Genomic DNA, 19,302 nt, shown 5'->3' with positions numbered 1-19,302 from the left:
TAACTCATTTAACGCAACATGATCTCAACTACAACTGATCATAGTCGCGCTCGTCACGCGCGCATAATCACGGAGGAGTTAAAGAATTCGTTAAGAATTGACTGATATGCTTGAAGTCGATCCTTGACCTGTAAGCTGTTTTCTGTTGTTAAATACGGCGGGACTACACCTATACGACCGCTGGGTGAATTTCTGGTATCCCACTCACTTCCTACCTGTACCTGCTATTAAATGTTCGAACTGCGAGAAAAGTCGTTTCCGAAGAGGAGAGTCTAATTGAAAAAGTAAAGTTTTTATCAACCTCCTGTCACACAGGTAAATGGTTCTTTATGCGTCTCTTTTTCAATTATGTCTATACTTTTAGCAAAATAATACATAGCAGCTAACTAGTTAACAGGAAGAGTACAGTTCGAAATTTAAACAAAAAATGAAACAATAAAATAACATAAATAGATAATAATGTAAGAAATAGTTGAAAATTTTTTGGTCTTCTTCAAGGGACAGCCGAAAAGTGTCAGTGGAACAAACATTTTCTGAATTAAATCTGAATGACAAACAAATTCATGAAGTAACAAAACATATTAAAAAAATTAATTGTAAACAACAAATTTAAAATAATTTTAAACACAAAATGTAAGGCCATCAACACTGTTTATAATATTAATATAGAATGCTATTCAAAATTAAGTTTATGTATTTTTTGAATTTTTTTAATCATTCGTCATGACAAAATTAAGTAAAGCCAAGTAAGGTCAATATTTGTGTTTAATTACTTTCATTTTGTTTTTATTTGCATGTGTTTTTGAACTACTTCATGAATTTTTTCTCGTAATATCCAGGTATAATTTAGAAATGTGGCTAGGTTGAAAATTTTAGGGTTCTTGAAAGAGACCAAAGAATTTTCAATCATGTCTTTTACAACATAATTAATTTTTAGATAATTTTTCGATATTTGTTTTGCTCTTCTCCCAGTTTTGACTTGTGTTCTTGCTACTAGATAGTTAGCCACTATTTTAATTTAAATATTATCTCTTGATTATTTAATTAATTCCATAGCATAATGAAAGATACATATACTCCAGTAATGAGCGATTTTAACAAGGAATTATTTTATTTTAATTTTACAATTTTTAATTTCTTATTTATATATGTGCTGTTTTGTTTTTTGGGGAAGGAAGATGAAACCCAAATAATGCTTGAGTCATGCTCGAAAAGACTGTTGCTTAAATGACGAACGGTGCACAAATCACAACCGGCTTGATAATTAGAACATTTCTAAAGATTATAAGTCTGTGAAGTTCTGACAGTTTGTTCCACACAATAAGTGACTAGCGGAAATTTCAGTATAATTTCCAAATATCCAAAAAAAAAAAAAAAAAATGAAATAAATTTACAAAGAGGAATTTTATGAAAACAGCAAATATGGGATGAGATAGCAAACAAAAACACATTAAGAAATAAATGTGAAATAAGGTTAAATTAATTGATTACTGTGCGTTATAGAAACCTTACATTATTAATTTAAAGTAATTCAGAAAACATAAAAACGAGTGGGAAAAAAAGTGTTATTTCCGCAAATTCTTTTTAAGTCCAGATTTAATTAATTCTCGCATATCTATGCTTATCTTAATAACACATCAGTAATTCTTAATTGAAACAATACTAAATAATTTCTTTTGGCCACTGAATACTGTTTAAAAGTTTACTTCTTGAATACGGAAAGAAATTTGTGTTAAATTTCTGGTCATGAAGATAAGGAATGCATTTCTCAGCAATTGGGTACGCGTGCCTGAAATCTATATTTGTCGCCAAGCCACAAAGGTTCCCATGCTGAAAAATGTCTAATGCACATGCGTGGAGCATAAGCTTTGATAATGCGAGAAGCTACTAGCAATGCGTACTCACTTCAGTCCTATTTACAGCCAGAAAGTCACTGTGTTAATTCTGAACAGGGATTGAGCTGCTACTTCCTTGTAGTATCAAGAGCATGATTGAAATTTTAATTAAAAAATTTATGAATCTGAAGATCTAATGCCAATGGATTCCAATTAAGTTTAATAATTTTGTTCTCTATCTTACATTGCACAATTTTCAGAGAAATGAGCAGTCAATACTTTCAAGGAGTTATCTGCAAATTAAATAACTTAAATTCTTTTTCTGTGCGTACTGTTTAGAACTGTGTGGTTTGGTATATTTAATTATGGCAAAGCACACTAGGGCTATCTGCCTAAGGGGAGGGATGCCTTCGTGGAGGACTTTCTAAGGGGAACTGGCTCGTATACACGTTACACATGGGGAAATCCACGAAAACACCCATGCAACCAGCCTGTTCGCGGGATTCGAACCTCGGACCGAACTACCAGTGTTCAGCGACTTTACCGTTCGGCCGCTGGTGGGCGCGGAACTATGGAAATTCTAATTTGATGGTGATATGCTCATTTTAAAATTATTTTGCGACATTGCTGTTGAACTGAATTTTATGGTTTAAGTGCAAAGAGCATGATAATAAATATATAAAGGTAACACACAAAACGTTAAAAACGCTTTGGACGTAATTTAAAATCTGAAACCTTTCATATTTTTTTTTCCAATTTAAATTTAGACGCCACGCAAAATAAATCTGTTCTTAATTATTTCAAGAAAATTTTGTCTTTCAAAGGGAAACATTGCATTCTTAGATTAATCGCATACCTCAGCAACCACAGCAACGATTGACGTGATCTCGCAATAAAGATTATCCCGCTTTTGGTAGATTACTATCAAAGTGGCCCTCGTCAGCAGTGAATTCAATTTGAACAATGAAATGGAAGAAAAGAGCGCATAGACAGAAAGGCTATAATTATGATATATAATTATATAATTACTATTACATAAATAACTATGTTGTCAGTCGAAAGATTTCTTTTTCTCACAAAAACGTTTACTAAAAGAATGAACACGTTTGAGAACGTAGAGAAATTATGAAGGGGTTCAGAACTCTATTGGAACATATTTTTTTTTTTTTTAACAAAAAGCATTAAAATTATAGATGTTTTTATTTTCTCCACTATCATCATTTCATCCACGGAACGTGACTTACAGCGAAAACGACCGGCTGTGCATAGACATTTTTGGTTTTTTTTCCAGGTGTATTAAAAACAGGCAACAAATTTCCTTTGGCGTTTTCCAGACATACAGTCTTCTATATAGGAGACAGCTGTTGCGTGCTTTGCTACAATCAGTTTCCTCCAGCACATTTATAGTTCTCAGCTTTCCTTAAGAGACGCCTTTAGAAATCGGAAATCGTTTCTTTCATAAAAGAAAAAGTAGCCATTTGACTGTCGTGTGAATATTTTTTTTTTTTGATGTCTTCAATATTCAGTCTGACTACAAATTTTTGGAGCAGGTAAACAACACAATTTCTTGAGCAAGTTTTTATTTGGCAGTCGATGAACAGTCACGAATCCGACAAACAGGTCAAGATTATAAGATATAGGAATAACGTGTCCAAATATATATAGAAAGTAAAGCTAAAAGTTGTTAGAATCATAATGTCTAATACGTTGTTTAAATTCTTAAAATTAAATACATTCATATTTGTCCTAACATTATGATAACGGAAATATATTTTATTTTTGTTACAACCACATTTTTTTATGAAATCCAGAAAAAATTAAAAAGGATTGGTTTAACGAAATAGGGAACATAATAAAACAGTTATAAGCAAGTTATAAGCGAGAATAACAGTTATAAGCAAGTTCAGCTGTTTATTATTCTCAGCCGAAATGGTGGCTAAATGCATATTATTAAATTAATATGGTTCACTCTTTAATCGAGAAGGCGGTAATTTTTGCAAAAAAATAGAGATGAAACAAAAAGCTGTAGTCGCATTTTGAAGCAAGATTAGTCACAATGAACAAAATTGAAAAACTCTTTCACATTTCACTTGTGACAATTTGCTAAGCATTTATTAAAGAGATAAGACACACAGCTGATTTTGCCTGTGAATTTAACTTGCTTTGAAAAATATGCGATATTTCTGAACAATATTATGTTCATGCATGTTTGCGACAGAAAAAAAAGATACATAATGCTCAGAAATGCCTCACTTGTTAATATGGAATTTTGAAATGCTATATTTTATTTTAAATAATAAAAAAAAAATAAAAATGGGCATCAAAATTCCAAACTAACACCTTTTTTACCCTGCTGCAGTAAAAGTTGAAGAAGATAATTGTTAGGAGTATAAACGGAGATGTAAAGAATCATGAAATTTTTTGAATACGAGTCCTAAAATCATTCGAAACTCTTGAAATCGAATCACTCGAATTCTTCCCTTACAAATAATAATAAAAAAGAAAGAAACTATTTCAATATTAAAAAATTCTTATTAAAGGAGAATTTGAAGTGTGCGTTTAATGAAGCACACATTTATAGCTTTTAAAAACACACCCATACTTATTAAGGTAAAAGTAAATGTAATAAATAAAGTGCATTATTAACCCTTTGAATTAAAAAAGTAAATCATCTGTTTCCTATCCAAGTGAACAAAATATGATATAAATAAGGTAAATTTAACATTTGGGATTTTTCTGACAAACAGTTTTCAAGCCAAAGGCTGGGACACCATATGTTCCAGTCGTAGTTAATGGTGGGATACATATGTCCCACACATAGCGATCTATTTACTATAAGCCCACCTATTTTATTCTGGGAAACGTTATTATATGAAATAGATTTACATCCTCAGGTACAGAGTAAAACATTCTTTGCATAACCCAACATTACACATTAGGCATCTCATACTTGTTCTTTTCTCTGTATTCATTTGTGTACAACGAGCACAGCGGCTTCTTGATTTTTCAGCTATTGATAGATGATCCCCAATATTCAGAAGATTCTTAGCAATATTCGATCCAGGAGTAATTTTTAAACTTTTGGCTCATATATGTTCCGTTAATAGTCAAAGGTTTAAAACTCTTGTATTTTGAGGTTAATTTTGTGAACATAATTTCGAAAAAAACTAAACTATTAAAGTTCAAACAGCTAAACAGTTAAAAACTGAACTACTAAAACTACTAAAGTTCAAATAGTTAAACAGTTAAAAACTGAACTACTAAAGTTGAGATTTTAATTTTTCTAGAATCTCTTTAAATCAAAAGGGTATTAGAGATTACAGTTAACACAGATAAATACTAAATATCGAATACTAAATCTCCGCCAGAAATTTACACAAGTTAATGCTTTTGACACAGGTATTACTGAAATTGCAGCAATCGTGTTCTTTTTTTAAATGAACACTTCTACTGGACGTCAATGATATAAATCTTTTCAAATTATCAAATTAAAATATTTATAACTTTTAGGTCAGGATTCGGTTAACAAAAAAGCATGAAGATTTGATTTTGTAATTTCTAATCTTTGTGAAGATTAAAGATATTCGAATATCCCATTCCTAACTGTATACACTAATAACTAAATTCACAATTCAAAAAGTAACTTCTACGTTGGAAATTTTAACCAAGTGTAATCCTTGAATGTAAGGAATCTTGGACCTGCAACATCCTGCAAGCACAGCGCTTCAGAAACAATACTTTTTTAGTAACATCTTATCATACGCATAAACTACATGTGTGCGACCCTTCTATTTTCGACGACACAATGCTTGAGATAAGTTTCTCTGAAGATTAATTATCTGTTACGCAGGTTACATGAATAATCTGTAACATGGTAGCTAATGAATAAGTGACAATTTTATGAATTTAGGAAACATGAAAAAATAGACGAAGAAACCGTGGAACGCATTAGAATATGTTGACCGATGGAACATTTTTCCTCAGGTATTACATAAATATGTGTCTATGCTTGTTACCATATTTATTCATACAGTGATATTTCTTTGGTGCTCTTTAATTTTTATAAAGAAAGTTATATAATTTGGAGTTATTTGCGATAGATGATGCATAGCCCATCTTAAAACACTTAGAAAGATTATTTTGGATATCAGCAAAAGCACAGTACATGGTCTCATTGCCGCCATGAACACTATTCGATCGTCTTTTGTAAATAAACTACAGGAAAGTAGATATCTGTACTTTTGGATAGTACCGATAAAAAGAATATTTAGTGGTTGCGCAGGAGATTGTTATTTTTGTATAGCTCTAACTATAGAAGAAATTTAAACAGCTAAAGTATGTGCATTTCCTTAGCCTTTATTCAGGAATAAAGCTAATACATTAGAATGATTGGTTTCTCCACGGCAACCATATATTTGCATTGTAGATAAAGATGAGTAAATAAAATCAGGCCTTATAACCTTGCTTTTGACATGGAATTAAGGAAATTTAAATATAAATTGCCTGAAGAAAATCTTTAGGCATGAAATTCATTCGTAATGATGTACAGATTTCAGCATATGGTGATCAAAGACAAAATTAACGTTTACCAAACGATGCCGAGATATGTTATAGTAATTATATTCTCAGTCTGATGTTTACTTTGGAATTTTGATTGAAGCCGCAAAAATGGCTATTACTTACTGAAAATTTAAAAGCTAGTTCAAAAGCAGCATTGCCACGTATTGGAATTAAACGTATTTCTATTCTTGTTGGGCATACTTCAATAAAGAAGAGTTATTCCATCTTGAAAAAGGCCATTACTTGTACTCAAATGTACTGTTTTTAAATAGAAAGCATGCAAATATTTCAAAAGCATTTCATTTTTACTACGAATGCAACTAGGTAGAATAAATATTCAGGTTTCGACTGCGAGTAGGACAGTCGTAGCATACTGATGCATTGCCGTATAACGAAGTGGTCTGCAAGATTTTTTTAAAAATATGATATTACGAATATAGTCAACAAACCTCTTGTAGTAATAACGTGGCTCCCTGATCCATGGTTATTTGTTAGCGAAGCTCGCTGCAGTATCGCTGGGCCCAAGTTCGAATTAAGGAGAATGCATTACATTTTGTAAACGTATAGTGCATGTGTGGCATGGGAGCACTTAAAATACTTAAAATCAGACGTCCTTTCGAGAGGTTTATAATGAGAGAAGAGAGGTAGGATTCATAATATATGATGTGCTTTATCAAAATTGGAGGGAGCTCTATAGATAGTACGTTGATGACTATACTGTAAAACGTTTGGTGAAGTTCTGGTATACCACCCATTTTTTGTCCTTCCCTGTAGTAAAACTGAACACAGTATTTCCGCAACTCAATACCAAACAGAGATTAGCGAAAAATGTCGTAAAGTTATTGGACTGGAACGGTAAAGTATGCAAAATCACATGAGTTTTTTTTTTTTTTTTTTTTTTTTTTTTTTAACTGACTGTTAAAATACAATAAAGCATATTTATTGCGTCAACCATTCGAAAGCTCAGTCAAATGTCAGTTTTCAATTTTTTTTTTTTTTTTTTTTTTTCAAAAAGTAAAAAAAAAAAAAAAAAAAAAAAACAAGTACTGCTGTTAACTAAGATAAGAACGTCGTTCAAAATTGCATAAGTAGTACTAAAGCCGCAAATTAAAAGACCATAATTGGAAAGTCAAAAATTGGGTTTCGAAATTGCACTTCAGTCTGCGATGAAGACAGCGAATAATTTCGCAAACAGATATCTTCTCATGTCTAACAAATTACACACTCTTCAAAAGAGTATAAACGGAAATACTGTATTATTATTAGAGCATTTCATGCACTTAAAATAAATCTAGCTATTGCAAAATGTAGTATACGATTCGTAATTTAACATATGTAAGGATATTATTATGACAAGTAAAATTATGTTTTATTATGGTAATGTAATAGGAAAGAAATGTCGTTACAGTTTCTATATGAAATTAAGAACTAAACGTTTCGTAAAAAAAGGTTTCATTATTTGTGTGTTTTCCAATCAATATTGTGAAAAGAAGCGTGTGATCGAAAATGAAAGGAATTAAAAGATACATTTTTATTGAAGAGTAGAAGAATCATATCCATCGTATTCACCAAACAAAAACTAATTCGTAAGATAACTAATCTTTCATCAAAATAATACAAGAACACAACATACATTTTCGACGCAAAAACATTGAAACTGTGCTTCTAATCCACAAGCTATGATTTAGGCATATTTACCTGGCTTACTATTTACTTAAATACTTTCCAAAAACAATGTAGAATATTTTTTGCAAAAATGTCCAGTTTAAGGTCGTATCCGCGTCTCTCTATCACAACAATACTACGTAACTCGAGGACAGTGCAGTTAGAGTGACATGGGTGCAAACGTTTCAAATTAAATACGCAGAATGTTATGCTACTTATGCCAGTTTTTATTGAAAAATCCTCGCAGCTAAAGAACGCTTATATGGTAGGTATCTATAAGGCTTATATATATGGTAAATACATAACCAAATAGATAAGTTAACAGAACTCTTGTAGTTTGACAAACTTCAATTCTTGGCGATTGAAACAAAAGACTTGAAAGGAGAAATTTGGCAATTCCCCCAACATGAAGTCAGTTCCAAGAAGATTAATTTCCTTATAAAATTCTGCACAAAGCTATACAACATAAATAATTCTCGAAGGCATTCCATCCCCTAGCTGAACGAAACAGCTCTAACAGAACAAACCCCCTTCCCTTAATACGGAGACTTTGAAAAATGCTACGTATTAAGTTAAATATCTCAACTATTTTTTTAAGAATCCCTTTGTTCATTAGAATCAATTTTAAGCATGCCAAGCAATTTACGGAGAAGGAACGCCGAAAATTTTATCAGCATCCAATTAACGGTTCTTTCGATATAATGTTTTCAAGGCCTGTCAAGGTAATCGAAATAGCAATGAACACATTCCAAGGCGTTTCTTTCGACAGAAAATAAGAACACTTCAGAAGGGAGAAGCAACAAGAGAATAAAATTGTAAAATACTTACATTCCTTCTCGCATTTTTCGAAGTCTTGCTTTAATGGTATGAAAGTCTGGACGATTCTCAGGTTTTTCATGCCAAGAATCTTTCATTGTATTGACAACATAATCTTGGCATTGCACGTCATAGATGGGAGGCCTGAAAGGTTCTTTGTCTTCAGGAGGAATCTGCTTCACTTTTTGGATTATCTCTAGAAAAAAAAAGTTATATATATATTGGAAAACTTCCTGTTAGGAACGAAATTTATTTGAATCCATAAGTGAATAAATAATTATGTAGCTACTTCGCGGGTCTTAACTTTGAATTTCGGATTGAGTGAAAGAATCATTTCTCCAACTCAACACAAATAATTTTATTTAGAAGGAACAACATCAGCTAGAAAATGAGTTTTGTTTGAAACAAGGCTTGGGAATATTATATAAACATATATAGTGGAAACGTTATATAAAAATGAACAGTGTATAGTACATGCTGGTTAGTTGTAAATAAAATGGGTAAATGTCTAGTTCTTAAATTAAGAGTTAGTATAGATAATTACGATAAAATATTGTAAACAGTGCTGAGAAAAAAAATTAAAATCGCATTATAGATGCTAGATATTGTCTGTATCAAATATTCATATTATTTTCTCCTCACTAATGAAAAAATAAACTCTTTAACGCCCTAAAAAAATTATTTCATTCAAACTTAGATTAAAAGGAAAAATTAACTACATTATGAATTTTGTATAAAGCAAGATTTGGAAATATTAAATAAAACATTGTTTATAAAACGTTTGTTTACAACAATACGTTACTGTCTTAGATTTAAATAAAATACTTCACACTGAACTGGTGAGTTATTTTACACTTATAAAGAACAGAATTATGATATCTAAAATACGCTTTTCAATTTAATGTTTCGCGTAACTGCAAATGAATGTCGCATTATAGCATATTTTACGCCACATGTATGCAGTATATAGTATGAAAACATTTGCCTTATATCAATATGTCATTTTGTTTAATGAAATGAGAACCATTGTTGGAAAATCGGCCTATGGTTAAACCTCCGAATGCTAGCTTTTGTCAATCCGCAATATCTCTAATAAAATCAGAGATCTCAAATTTTCTACAATACGCACAAACCGATATACAGAAAATTTGCAGATCGTTGCAACAAAATAAAAAGGTTGAGATTACCCTTCAAGACGAATAATATTTACGCTGGAACCTATGGCCGCATTTCACTCAGAATATCAGAAAACAGTAACGCTGAAACATATAAAAAAAAAAAAATCCAAGATATTAAATCTGGCATCATTCGTGTCCCGAAGAAGAAACAGCACATCTCCAGGATATCAGTCCCAAGCATTTGTCGTATCAAATTTTAAATGAAAAGAAATAGCATCGAAAGTTACAGCTGATTGACTCATGAAGGTTCAAAAGAATGTCAAACTAAGCAAGCATGATTTCTTTAAAGGCGCTGCATCCTCAATGCTTCATTTATTGCCTTGATTATATCGTTTGAAATGACTTCGTGAAGGTCACAGTGGATTACTCACTAAGAGCGATTGCCAGGCATGCATATGCTGTACTGTTAGATAAATGGGAATGGACACGAAGCATAACAAAGTGTAGGGTGATCGATTTTCGAAGTATCGTATTCTATACTATTCCGTCTTTTCCGGTATTGAAAGAAGATTGTGCGAAACCGTTTAATTCCTTACCATAAACAGAAATATGGCACATAAGTCAATGTGCACAAAAGCGGTAACAGAAGGATTTTCTGCAGTTCCTTCCCTAAGTTCGTGAACGGTGGAGTCCGACATTAGTTTTAATCGCAAGACGCCGTGGAATGTTATACAAAAGACATGCATGCAGACCTTCCATATGCACAATAATCCAATATTTAAAAGCTTATATGCCATTTTCGGCTAGAATTCATGGAACTGATTCTTGAGATGACATTTAACAATCCGCAATTCCTGTCGTTTCATTGTTGATGATGAAGCCTCATTCTTGGAAAGACATTTTCTACACTCTCAGCGAACACGCTTGAATTGAAAGCAATTTCTAGGACACTGCCCCTATTAAAAACAAGCATAAATTTGTTATAAATATCTGGGAGTTTATTCTTGATGATTACCTGCTGGAACTTTACCTGTTGCCAGAATATCTAACCGGCGCAGCATATAGTATATTTCTGAAGCAGTACCAGTTTGTTATAGGCTATTCAGTCAACTATGTATAAGGACATGCGGAAGTATCAGCTTGAAGTACTTGAAGGAGTATCAACACACTTTACCACTATAGTCTAACACTTTCTGAATATCACATATTCCAGATTATGAATTGAAATTTGGTGGACCTGTGGCATGACCTCCACGCTAACAGGATCTAAATCCACTGCAATTCTTCTTTTACAGGCGGATGAAATCATTTGTGTACGAGATACCTGTGGACTCCGTAGAAGATCTCGTTGCGAGAATCGTTGTTGCAGCGCACAAGATAAACACAACATGAAGAAGCTACAACAGTGTCTTAAATCGCAGGGCAGGTATGAACTGTGGAACGGCATCACTGGACGCCATTCTGAGCACCTCTGTTGAATCTTAGCCTGATCCGAATGCAATTGCCCATCTTATGTTTTCGTTAGTTCTTTTTTTTTTTTCACTGATGAAAGTTGAAACCGGACATTTAATTTTAAACTTTTTTGACGCTGTGAATGGAATGGAGCCCTGGGCCTCATTGTAAATACTATGTTCCTTGATATTGTACAATCAGTCTTCGTATTTTGTTAAAAAATTAAGAACATCTTATGTATAATTATGATAAATCTTATAATATCCATGCAAAGTCTAAGATTTAACATTCTTTGAAATGGTAAATGTCTGATAAAAAGTTGGTAATTATTCAGATTATTTTTTGCCTAAAATTATTGGAAAATCCTTCACAAACTTCATGTCTTGCCATTATAAGAAATTCTGCTATTAATAACACAGATAATAATCTCATTGCCTTTCTATTAAATTCTGTCAACTACAAAATTAATAGCATTTTTAAACATTTCAGATATCAAATTATTTTTCATATATTAATAAAATTCTTTGTTAGGTCTCTAAATATTCTATTTTTGGAGAATTTTCAGTATAGTGTAACATGCATGGGAGAAAGTAAGGTTGTAGGGAATTTTCTACTTCCTTCCGCTCTTAATATAATTGGTAACAAGTCTAGCTGGCAGTCGAGAGAACTGGAGATCGATTCCCGGCCACGGTTTTGTTTATTTCTTATGTTTCCCAACCTCGAAAAATTAAAATTCTGCACGACTTATGTAGTGTGAAAAGAATCTGCGCATAAACTAAAACATTGTGGATAATAATATGTCACCACCAGGATTTGGTGACTAGGTCCCTTCCTTCTCAGCTTTCCTTTAAGTGAAGAAATATAAAAGGAAATGTCTGCTATGATTTCGGAGTGCAATTAAGATGCACATCTGGCTGGCTCTCGGAAGATCTGAAGTTCTAATCCTGGCGACACCATTGCTAATTTCTGACTTTTTCCCCACTTAAAAAGTATTTTAAAAGAGTCTGTAAGTTCCTCTTAAAATTTCGCACTGAACAAAATAACCGTATGTTATAATAGCAAAAATTATTTAATGTTCGCTAGTTATCTATACTTCAATTAGTAGGTCTATTCATCTCCAATATTAATTTTATTTCTCTTAAAACCTATCCGAAATATTTATTCAGTTGGTGAATTAATTTCCTTGAAGGCATTTAGATTCACAAAACTTTCCTTGTAAGATAATGCCATTAGTTCTAATTTAGTTTACTCAAAGGTTTTAAAATTCTGTTTTCTTAGCCTAACCATAATCTCAAATCTTTTCATTTAGATTTCTGTTCTGCTCGATAGATAATACTATGTTCATGTCGTTTTTTGGCTTCACTTCCTCATCCGGCTTCTCCATCTCATTTGGATTGGTTTTCCAACCACAACACAGAAAGTTTTCTTTGAAGAAGACCATCCAAATCGATATCGGAGCGAATTTCAAGCAAACGTTCAATTTTGCATTAGTGTGAATTTCAAATCTCTTTTACATGACAGTAACAATAAAAATTATATGCAGATGACTCTCGCATAATTTCCGTTGTATATTTGGGGTTGTGATTCAATGTTTCCTTCAAAAACGAGCATAGCATTGATCTTGATTGATAATTACGCAGCAAAATGGAACCTCGCAAAAATCGAGATAACTCAGGTTTGAATTTGTATTGCCAAAACCACTACCAATTTAAAATCATAGGACTAGAGAATTATTAAATTTTAAAAATAATCTTACAGAAAGTGATAGTGAGAAAGGTATTCAGTGATAATGAAAGCAAAACAAATAATTACATCATAAAACACAATCAAAAATCTTTTAAAAAATATTATGATTTCTTTGTAAAAGATACGGATCTAGATACTATACACTGAAATACTCAACAATAGAACGACTATAATCATCATAATGCTAACATCGAGGTTCTTAAATACATAAAGAAAACATTCCAGTCTAAATGCTGGATATATAAATTTGTAATCCACAAAAGTACATTTAGTGTAAGTGCATTTCTTTCCGTTCCCGAGAATTTGTTTATTTAACAGGAATTAATTTAAAAACTTTTGTAAAACTTTATTTGATAACTCAGTTGGACTATTATGAGACCGGTTTACTTTATGAGACCAGTTTACCGGAGATCATTATGAAACATGGGTATTTTTGACAAATTTGTAAATTTATTACAATATCAAAGTTTTTAATCCGGCCTGTCGAATTCGTCTTATAGGTAAATGAATTTAGAAATATAATCTGTTGATTTCATTTGAATTTTTTTTTTTTAATTTGAGAAGTTTTCATATCGATTACATTAACTTAACATTAGTTCCCTACAATGATGTCTAAAAGTATACTTACTGCAGAGGACAATAAAAAAAATTGAAGGAAGCATAATGTGAAAAAAATTACCCAAAAATTTTGGACAATTGTTGGAGATCATAATAATGAAAGTAAGGGAAATTATTTTAAAATACTGATATATTATTTATTTAAAAATGTCTGGTGTTTGGCACTTAAGCCATTAGCCATTTTACTTCTAAACACACTAGGCGATGTTAAAAATTTTAAGTGCAAATCACGCGTTTAAATGTTTGTTGTGCATGGATTGCTCAGAGTTATAAAGAAAATTCACTAGAAATTCTGGAGCCAAATGTAAAAGCGATGATCACGGAGGTAATCATGTCCACTCAAAAACTAAAATGATCCCACAGGTTCAAACAAGTTACTAAAATATAAAATATATAAAAATTGACGTAAGAAAATTTTTATTTTCCTCGTCTCGTATTTATGTTTGCATTCAAAGTAGCAGTAGAGGGCCAAATAAACATAAAATTTTAAGAATAAATGTTAAGCTTCAAAAGCGAGGCTGTTATTTTGTACAGCTTTACACCATATGCCGTGAAATGAAAGTATGACAAAGTGATGAACTAACAGGTGATAACTTTATTCTAATCTTAACTTGGTTTTCATGATATTTTTTCCTTTCATATATTCGAAAATTATACCATCCACGAGTTCAGTTTTCATTTATATATATATTCCTTTTTTAAATTCAAGCACGCAGTATTTGTATTCTTAGTTCAGAAGATTACTGGACCTGCAGAAAGCAGCTGTACCTCCGGACCAATAATTTGCATGTAAATAGAAAACGTAAAATGAAGGTTTTTGCAAATGACGAATTGAAATAAACCATCTAAGGATTTTCACGGAAGAATAAATCAGAGAGAGGACAGGAATTTACATATTTATTGCCAAAGATTGAAACTGAGCAAACAAATTAAATAGAGGAAAAGATGAATTCTATTTTTGATGCATAGGAAAACCGAAAATTATAATGGCTTGAATATTGATGTAAAAGATGCCATCTGCGCTTTAAGTATGTTTTTCTTCCAGAAACCAGGACTTGGATTTCTTGGAATTCTACAACTTTTGATGGTTTTACAAATCATAGATATTAGAAAAAATAATTAATACTTTCTTTGAAAATTAAATTAAAATTTGTTTAGATATACAAGAGATGAAATACATCTCTCCATTGTATGACAAAAATATACCATTTAACAAATCTTAACTACGCAGCACTCTGAGAAGTTTAGGTTATCCTTCAAAATAAAATAGAGAAGAAATCAAGGAAATAAATTGCAAATAATAAACTAATTAAAAAACTTCGTCATTGTTTACTGGAAATACAAGTATTATTTAAAGTATTTGGGAAAGTGTCTTTCCGTCTCTGGATTCGCTATGTAGACGACACATTCGCGATTTTTAATTTCTAATTTCGATTGATCTAGCCATTCAGCTCCATTTTGAAGTTGAATTAACCGAAATTATGAATTAAAAAGCGCGAAATGAACGACTTTCGAGCTTTTTAATTCCTAATTTCGATTGATCCAGCCATTCAGTTCCTTTTTGAAATTGAATTAATCTCAATTATGAATTAAAAAGCACGAAATGAACGAATTTCGCGATTTTTAATTCATAATTTTGATTGATCTATTCATTCAGTCATCTCCCTTTTGAAGCTGAATCTGACAATAACCCTTCCTTGATATTCTTATAATCTGCAGTGAACCTGATTTCAGTACTACTAAGTACCGTAAATCTTTTTCTGGTTTTTGGCCTATCTGAATCATGCCACCCAGCTCAGCAAAATTTCGTGCTCTAAAAGTTTGTTCCTCGGAATATTTGCTTGCTGATGAACTGAGTTATTTGAGATCAGCTGCCATTGACTGAATCTTTTCTCAGGTGGTCTTTGATAAAGCGTTTAAAGGAACTCCATCCTGACCTCAAAGAAAACATCGCTCTATTGGAAATAACAGTAAAATCCTTGCAGTACTTTCATTTCATCCTTCTATCAGTTCCAAATTGCACGGATTCTCCAGAAGTTCAGTTTTTGAGTCATTTTATCACCTATCAATAAAATCCCTGATTCGATTCTTAACGTTTTCATTTCTGACTTATTCTTGACAAATTCATAGCATATATTTGCCAGTGCGGTTTGAGATATATCGACCAAACTAAAAGAACATAAAATTTCCCATCAAGGAACACTAATTTAAAAGGCGAAATCAACAAGCCTTAATAACAATAGCTAATCTTAGTTATATATTTAATCACAGTTTTGACATCCACAGAGTCTGCAAAAATTATCAAAAAGGCTTCTTCCATTGGTGAATTGGATTTTGTTGAAGCTTTTCACATTCACAAAGATTTAATTTGTTTAGTTAACGGCTTTAAAGGCCTAATAAAATGCACATGGGTTTCATGAGAACAGTTGGCATATAAACAATTTTGGTGCACGTTAGGTAACGGCGCACATCGTTGCAAGAAATAATTTTATACTTTGAGACACAGGAAGTCCTATTTAAAAAAATTGTTTCGTGCTCCGCCAATTGGCACTGCAAGGTCTCGTATACCCTTGGCCCAGAAGCGTATACCACTTAAGAGGTCGGGAGAGACGGAAAAGGAGGGTTGCCCCGTGATAGTCTTTTTGAGAGAAACTAGTTCGTATCCACATTACACATGAGGGAAAGCCACGCAGCCAACCCGTTCACCGGGACTCGAACAGCACACCGAACTATAAGTGTTCAGCGACTTTTACCGCTCGGCCGCTGGTAGGCATAAGAAATCAATTCGAGCATGGTAAATGCGGAAGCTAGTTTCTCTGATTGCTAATATGAGTAGGATTTGTAAAGTCAGCTAACGTTTGAATCCGTAGATGCTCCTTTCTACAATAGTAGAGTAGGTTCCCGATTAACCTACTGTACTCTTGAAACATGCAAAACCATGTACATTCAAACGTGACATGCAAAATTCATGCAAGAACATGGTTAATTCGAAGGTAGTTTAAAAAAAAAAAAAACGCAGAAAAGACGAAAAACAAGTGATTTAATAAATAGAAAAAATATTTTCGTGACTATAACTGTGTTTCTAACCACTTTAATCTTGATCAAAAGTTTACTTTTACATAAATTAAATCAATATTCAAAGCGAACAGAACGCATTGAAAACAACGGAAGAAAATAACAATAAAAAAAGGAAGAAACAAAGTTATAAATAGTATTTAAGGACGACATCCACAACAGAATTTAAACAATATCATCGAGTTCAAATTCGCATAGGCTCACCACAGGCGAAGCTATAAAGACACTAAACACTGGTAGTTCGACCGGAGTTTATATCCCGGCGAACGGGCTGGCTGCATGTCCTTTTTTGTGGTTTCCACGTGTATAAGGTAGATACAAGCCAGTTTACCTTAGAAAGTACTCTCCACAGGCGAATAGCCTACGAGTTGTTTTAATTAAATGGATTAACCTTATCCGAAACTTGTGTAAAAACGTGGTTTATAACTTTTAAACTACAGGCAAATTTTCTTTTTTTAAGATCGATGTAACGTTTTCAAGGTTTCGCAATAAGCAAACGTAACTTTCAAATGGAAAAGAAATGAAGTAAAATTTTAAATTAAGCATACAAAAAACCTTAAGTGGAAAGAGATATACTTGGTAATGTAAAATATTAAATTAACTAAAAATAAAGTAAAAAAAAGAAACTTTAGTTTGGAGTACAATTTTATTATCTACATCACTTTGAACATGGTAAATGGCACAAGGCCTATCTGTCTAAGATGAAGGATGCCTTCGTGAAGGACTTTTTAAGTGGCTCATATTCACGTTACATTTGGGAAAATCTATCTAAGCAGCCTGTCCGTTCTCCTGAGAATAAACTCAAGTCAGTCAATCCCATTCAGGGGTCGTAATCACCATTAGTGGGGCGTGATTATAATTACACAGCAATGTAAAATTTAAGATTAAGCAAAGAGTAAAACAATATTAGAGGAGAGAAATACGCCAATTAAAGTTAGGTAAAAATAATCTTAGTGGGGCATAGATTTTGAATAAGGCAGTTTTTCCAGATGGATCAAACACAAATTCCTCTTCTCCAAGAAGGGGGATTTTTTGTTGTTGTTTAACCCATTAGCCGCTGGTGTTGCGTTGACACAACGGTTAAAATAAATGTGTATATAAATATAACTACCTAAGATATTTTATACCAGCAGATGATTTTGTGTAGAGAATATTATGAAGATTATTTCTGTAAAAAAAATATTTGCCTTCAACAACCATTTTGTTTATAATAATTAATCTCATACTTTAAGCAAAATTTTCGACCGGGTATTTTTGCTGAAAATATTTAACGAAAGAATCGCCGTCTTTATGCGTGATCTATTTTTAGTCAAGGTCACCGTTTATCAGAACATTACACCAGTCAGATGTTTATATTTGTGTTGGGAAGGAAGGGAAAAGTGGTTTTCGCTGACGCAACGTCAGCAGGAAACGGGCAGTCAATCTCCTTTTTCACTCATTCCTTTCGATGTTCTGGTTCATGTTCTGGTTGTTTAAAAATGCCTAGAACGAGGTATCTTACATTAGAAGAAGACCTTCAAAGATTTTTTGATGAAGAAACAAGATGATGATTATGTTAATAATGACCAGAATGAAAGTGATATTGTTGTTGTTGCCCCAGAAATTGCAGAGGCTAGTGATGAAGAAGAAAGGAATGGCAATGTTTTAAATAATGATAATGATACTTTACCAAATGATACTGCTGGGGAAGTTGAAATTCACGTAAGAAGTAAGTTTCAGCCTTCTAAAAGCAGTTATAGTCATACTAAAAAGTTTAAAAAGCAGATGATTGAAATCTTGAAGTGGATAAAAAAGGAACTGTTAGTTATGTCTCAGGAAGAACATGAAGAAAGAGATAGAAGAAAAATTATAAAAGACAAAATACAAGGTAAAACTAGTGCACAGGTTTTCAATTTTCGTTTTGGTTTAGACATTTACTCTCTTCTCGTTGAACAAACAATATATATGCTCAGCAGAAAAAAAAGACTTTATTGCATCTGAAGCTTATATGAAAAGATTTGTTGGAATATTATTGCTTACAGGATATTATTCTTTACCTCAAGAAAAAATGTTTTGGTCTTTTGATAAGGACATTTCACGTCCTGTTGTACGAGAATCGATATCACGTTTGCAGTACATGAATATGAGTAGTAAGCGCCCGTAACCGCGCTGCGGAAGTGACGTCACAGAAAGGGAGCGTGGCCAGTATCCACAGGGGCCTGGAACCGGAAGTGACGACACCAGCGCCATCTTGTATCACGGGATGGAATGACATCATCAAACTTTCGTTTTTATTCTGTGGCAACGACTTTATGTTTTCAAAGCTTTTATTTTTGTGGCAACAACCCTATTTTTTCAAAGTTTTATTTTTTGTGGCTACGACGATATTTTTTATGCTTGTGGAAACGGTCGCTTAAACCACGTGACGTCAACTATTT

The 19,302-nt window shown here is 32.5% G+C and overlaps 1 protein-coding gene across 3 annotated transcripts in view; it reads right to left on the bottom strand.

Annotated features, from left to right (window-relative positions):
* Positions 1–19,302, bottom strand: part of LOC118201099 (receptor-type guanylate cyclase Gyc76C-like) — a 1,003,202-nt gene that overhangs the window by 197,927 nt on the left and 785,973 nt on the right. For all 3 annotated transcript variants that reach the window (XM_085815395.1, XM_085815398.1, XM_085815396.1), the window contains one exon: positions 8,889–9,072. In XM_085815395.1, the coding sequence (XP_085671521.1) occupies positions 8,889–9,072 (184 nt within the window). The remainder of the gene's footprint in view (positions 1–8,888; positions 9,073–19,302) is intronic.

This window comes from Stegodyphus dumicola, chromosome 4 (assembly GCF_044657685.1).
Source record: "Stegodyphus dumicola isolate Sdum_Otavi_A_Nest chromosome 4, ASM4465768v1".
In the NCBI taxonomy this organism is placed as follows: Eukaryota; Metazoa; Arthropoda; class Arachnida; order Araneae; family Eresidae; genus Stegodyphus; species Stegodyphus dumicola.
Note: the sequence above shows the minus strand (reverse complement) of the source record. Positions and strands in the feature narration are given on the sequence as shown.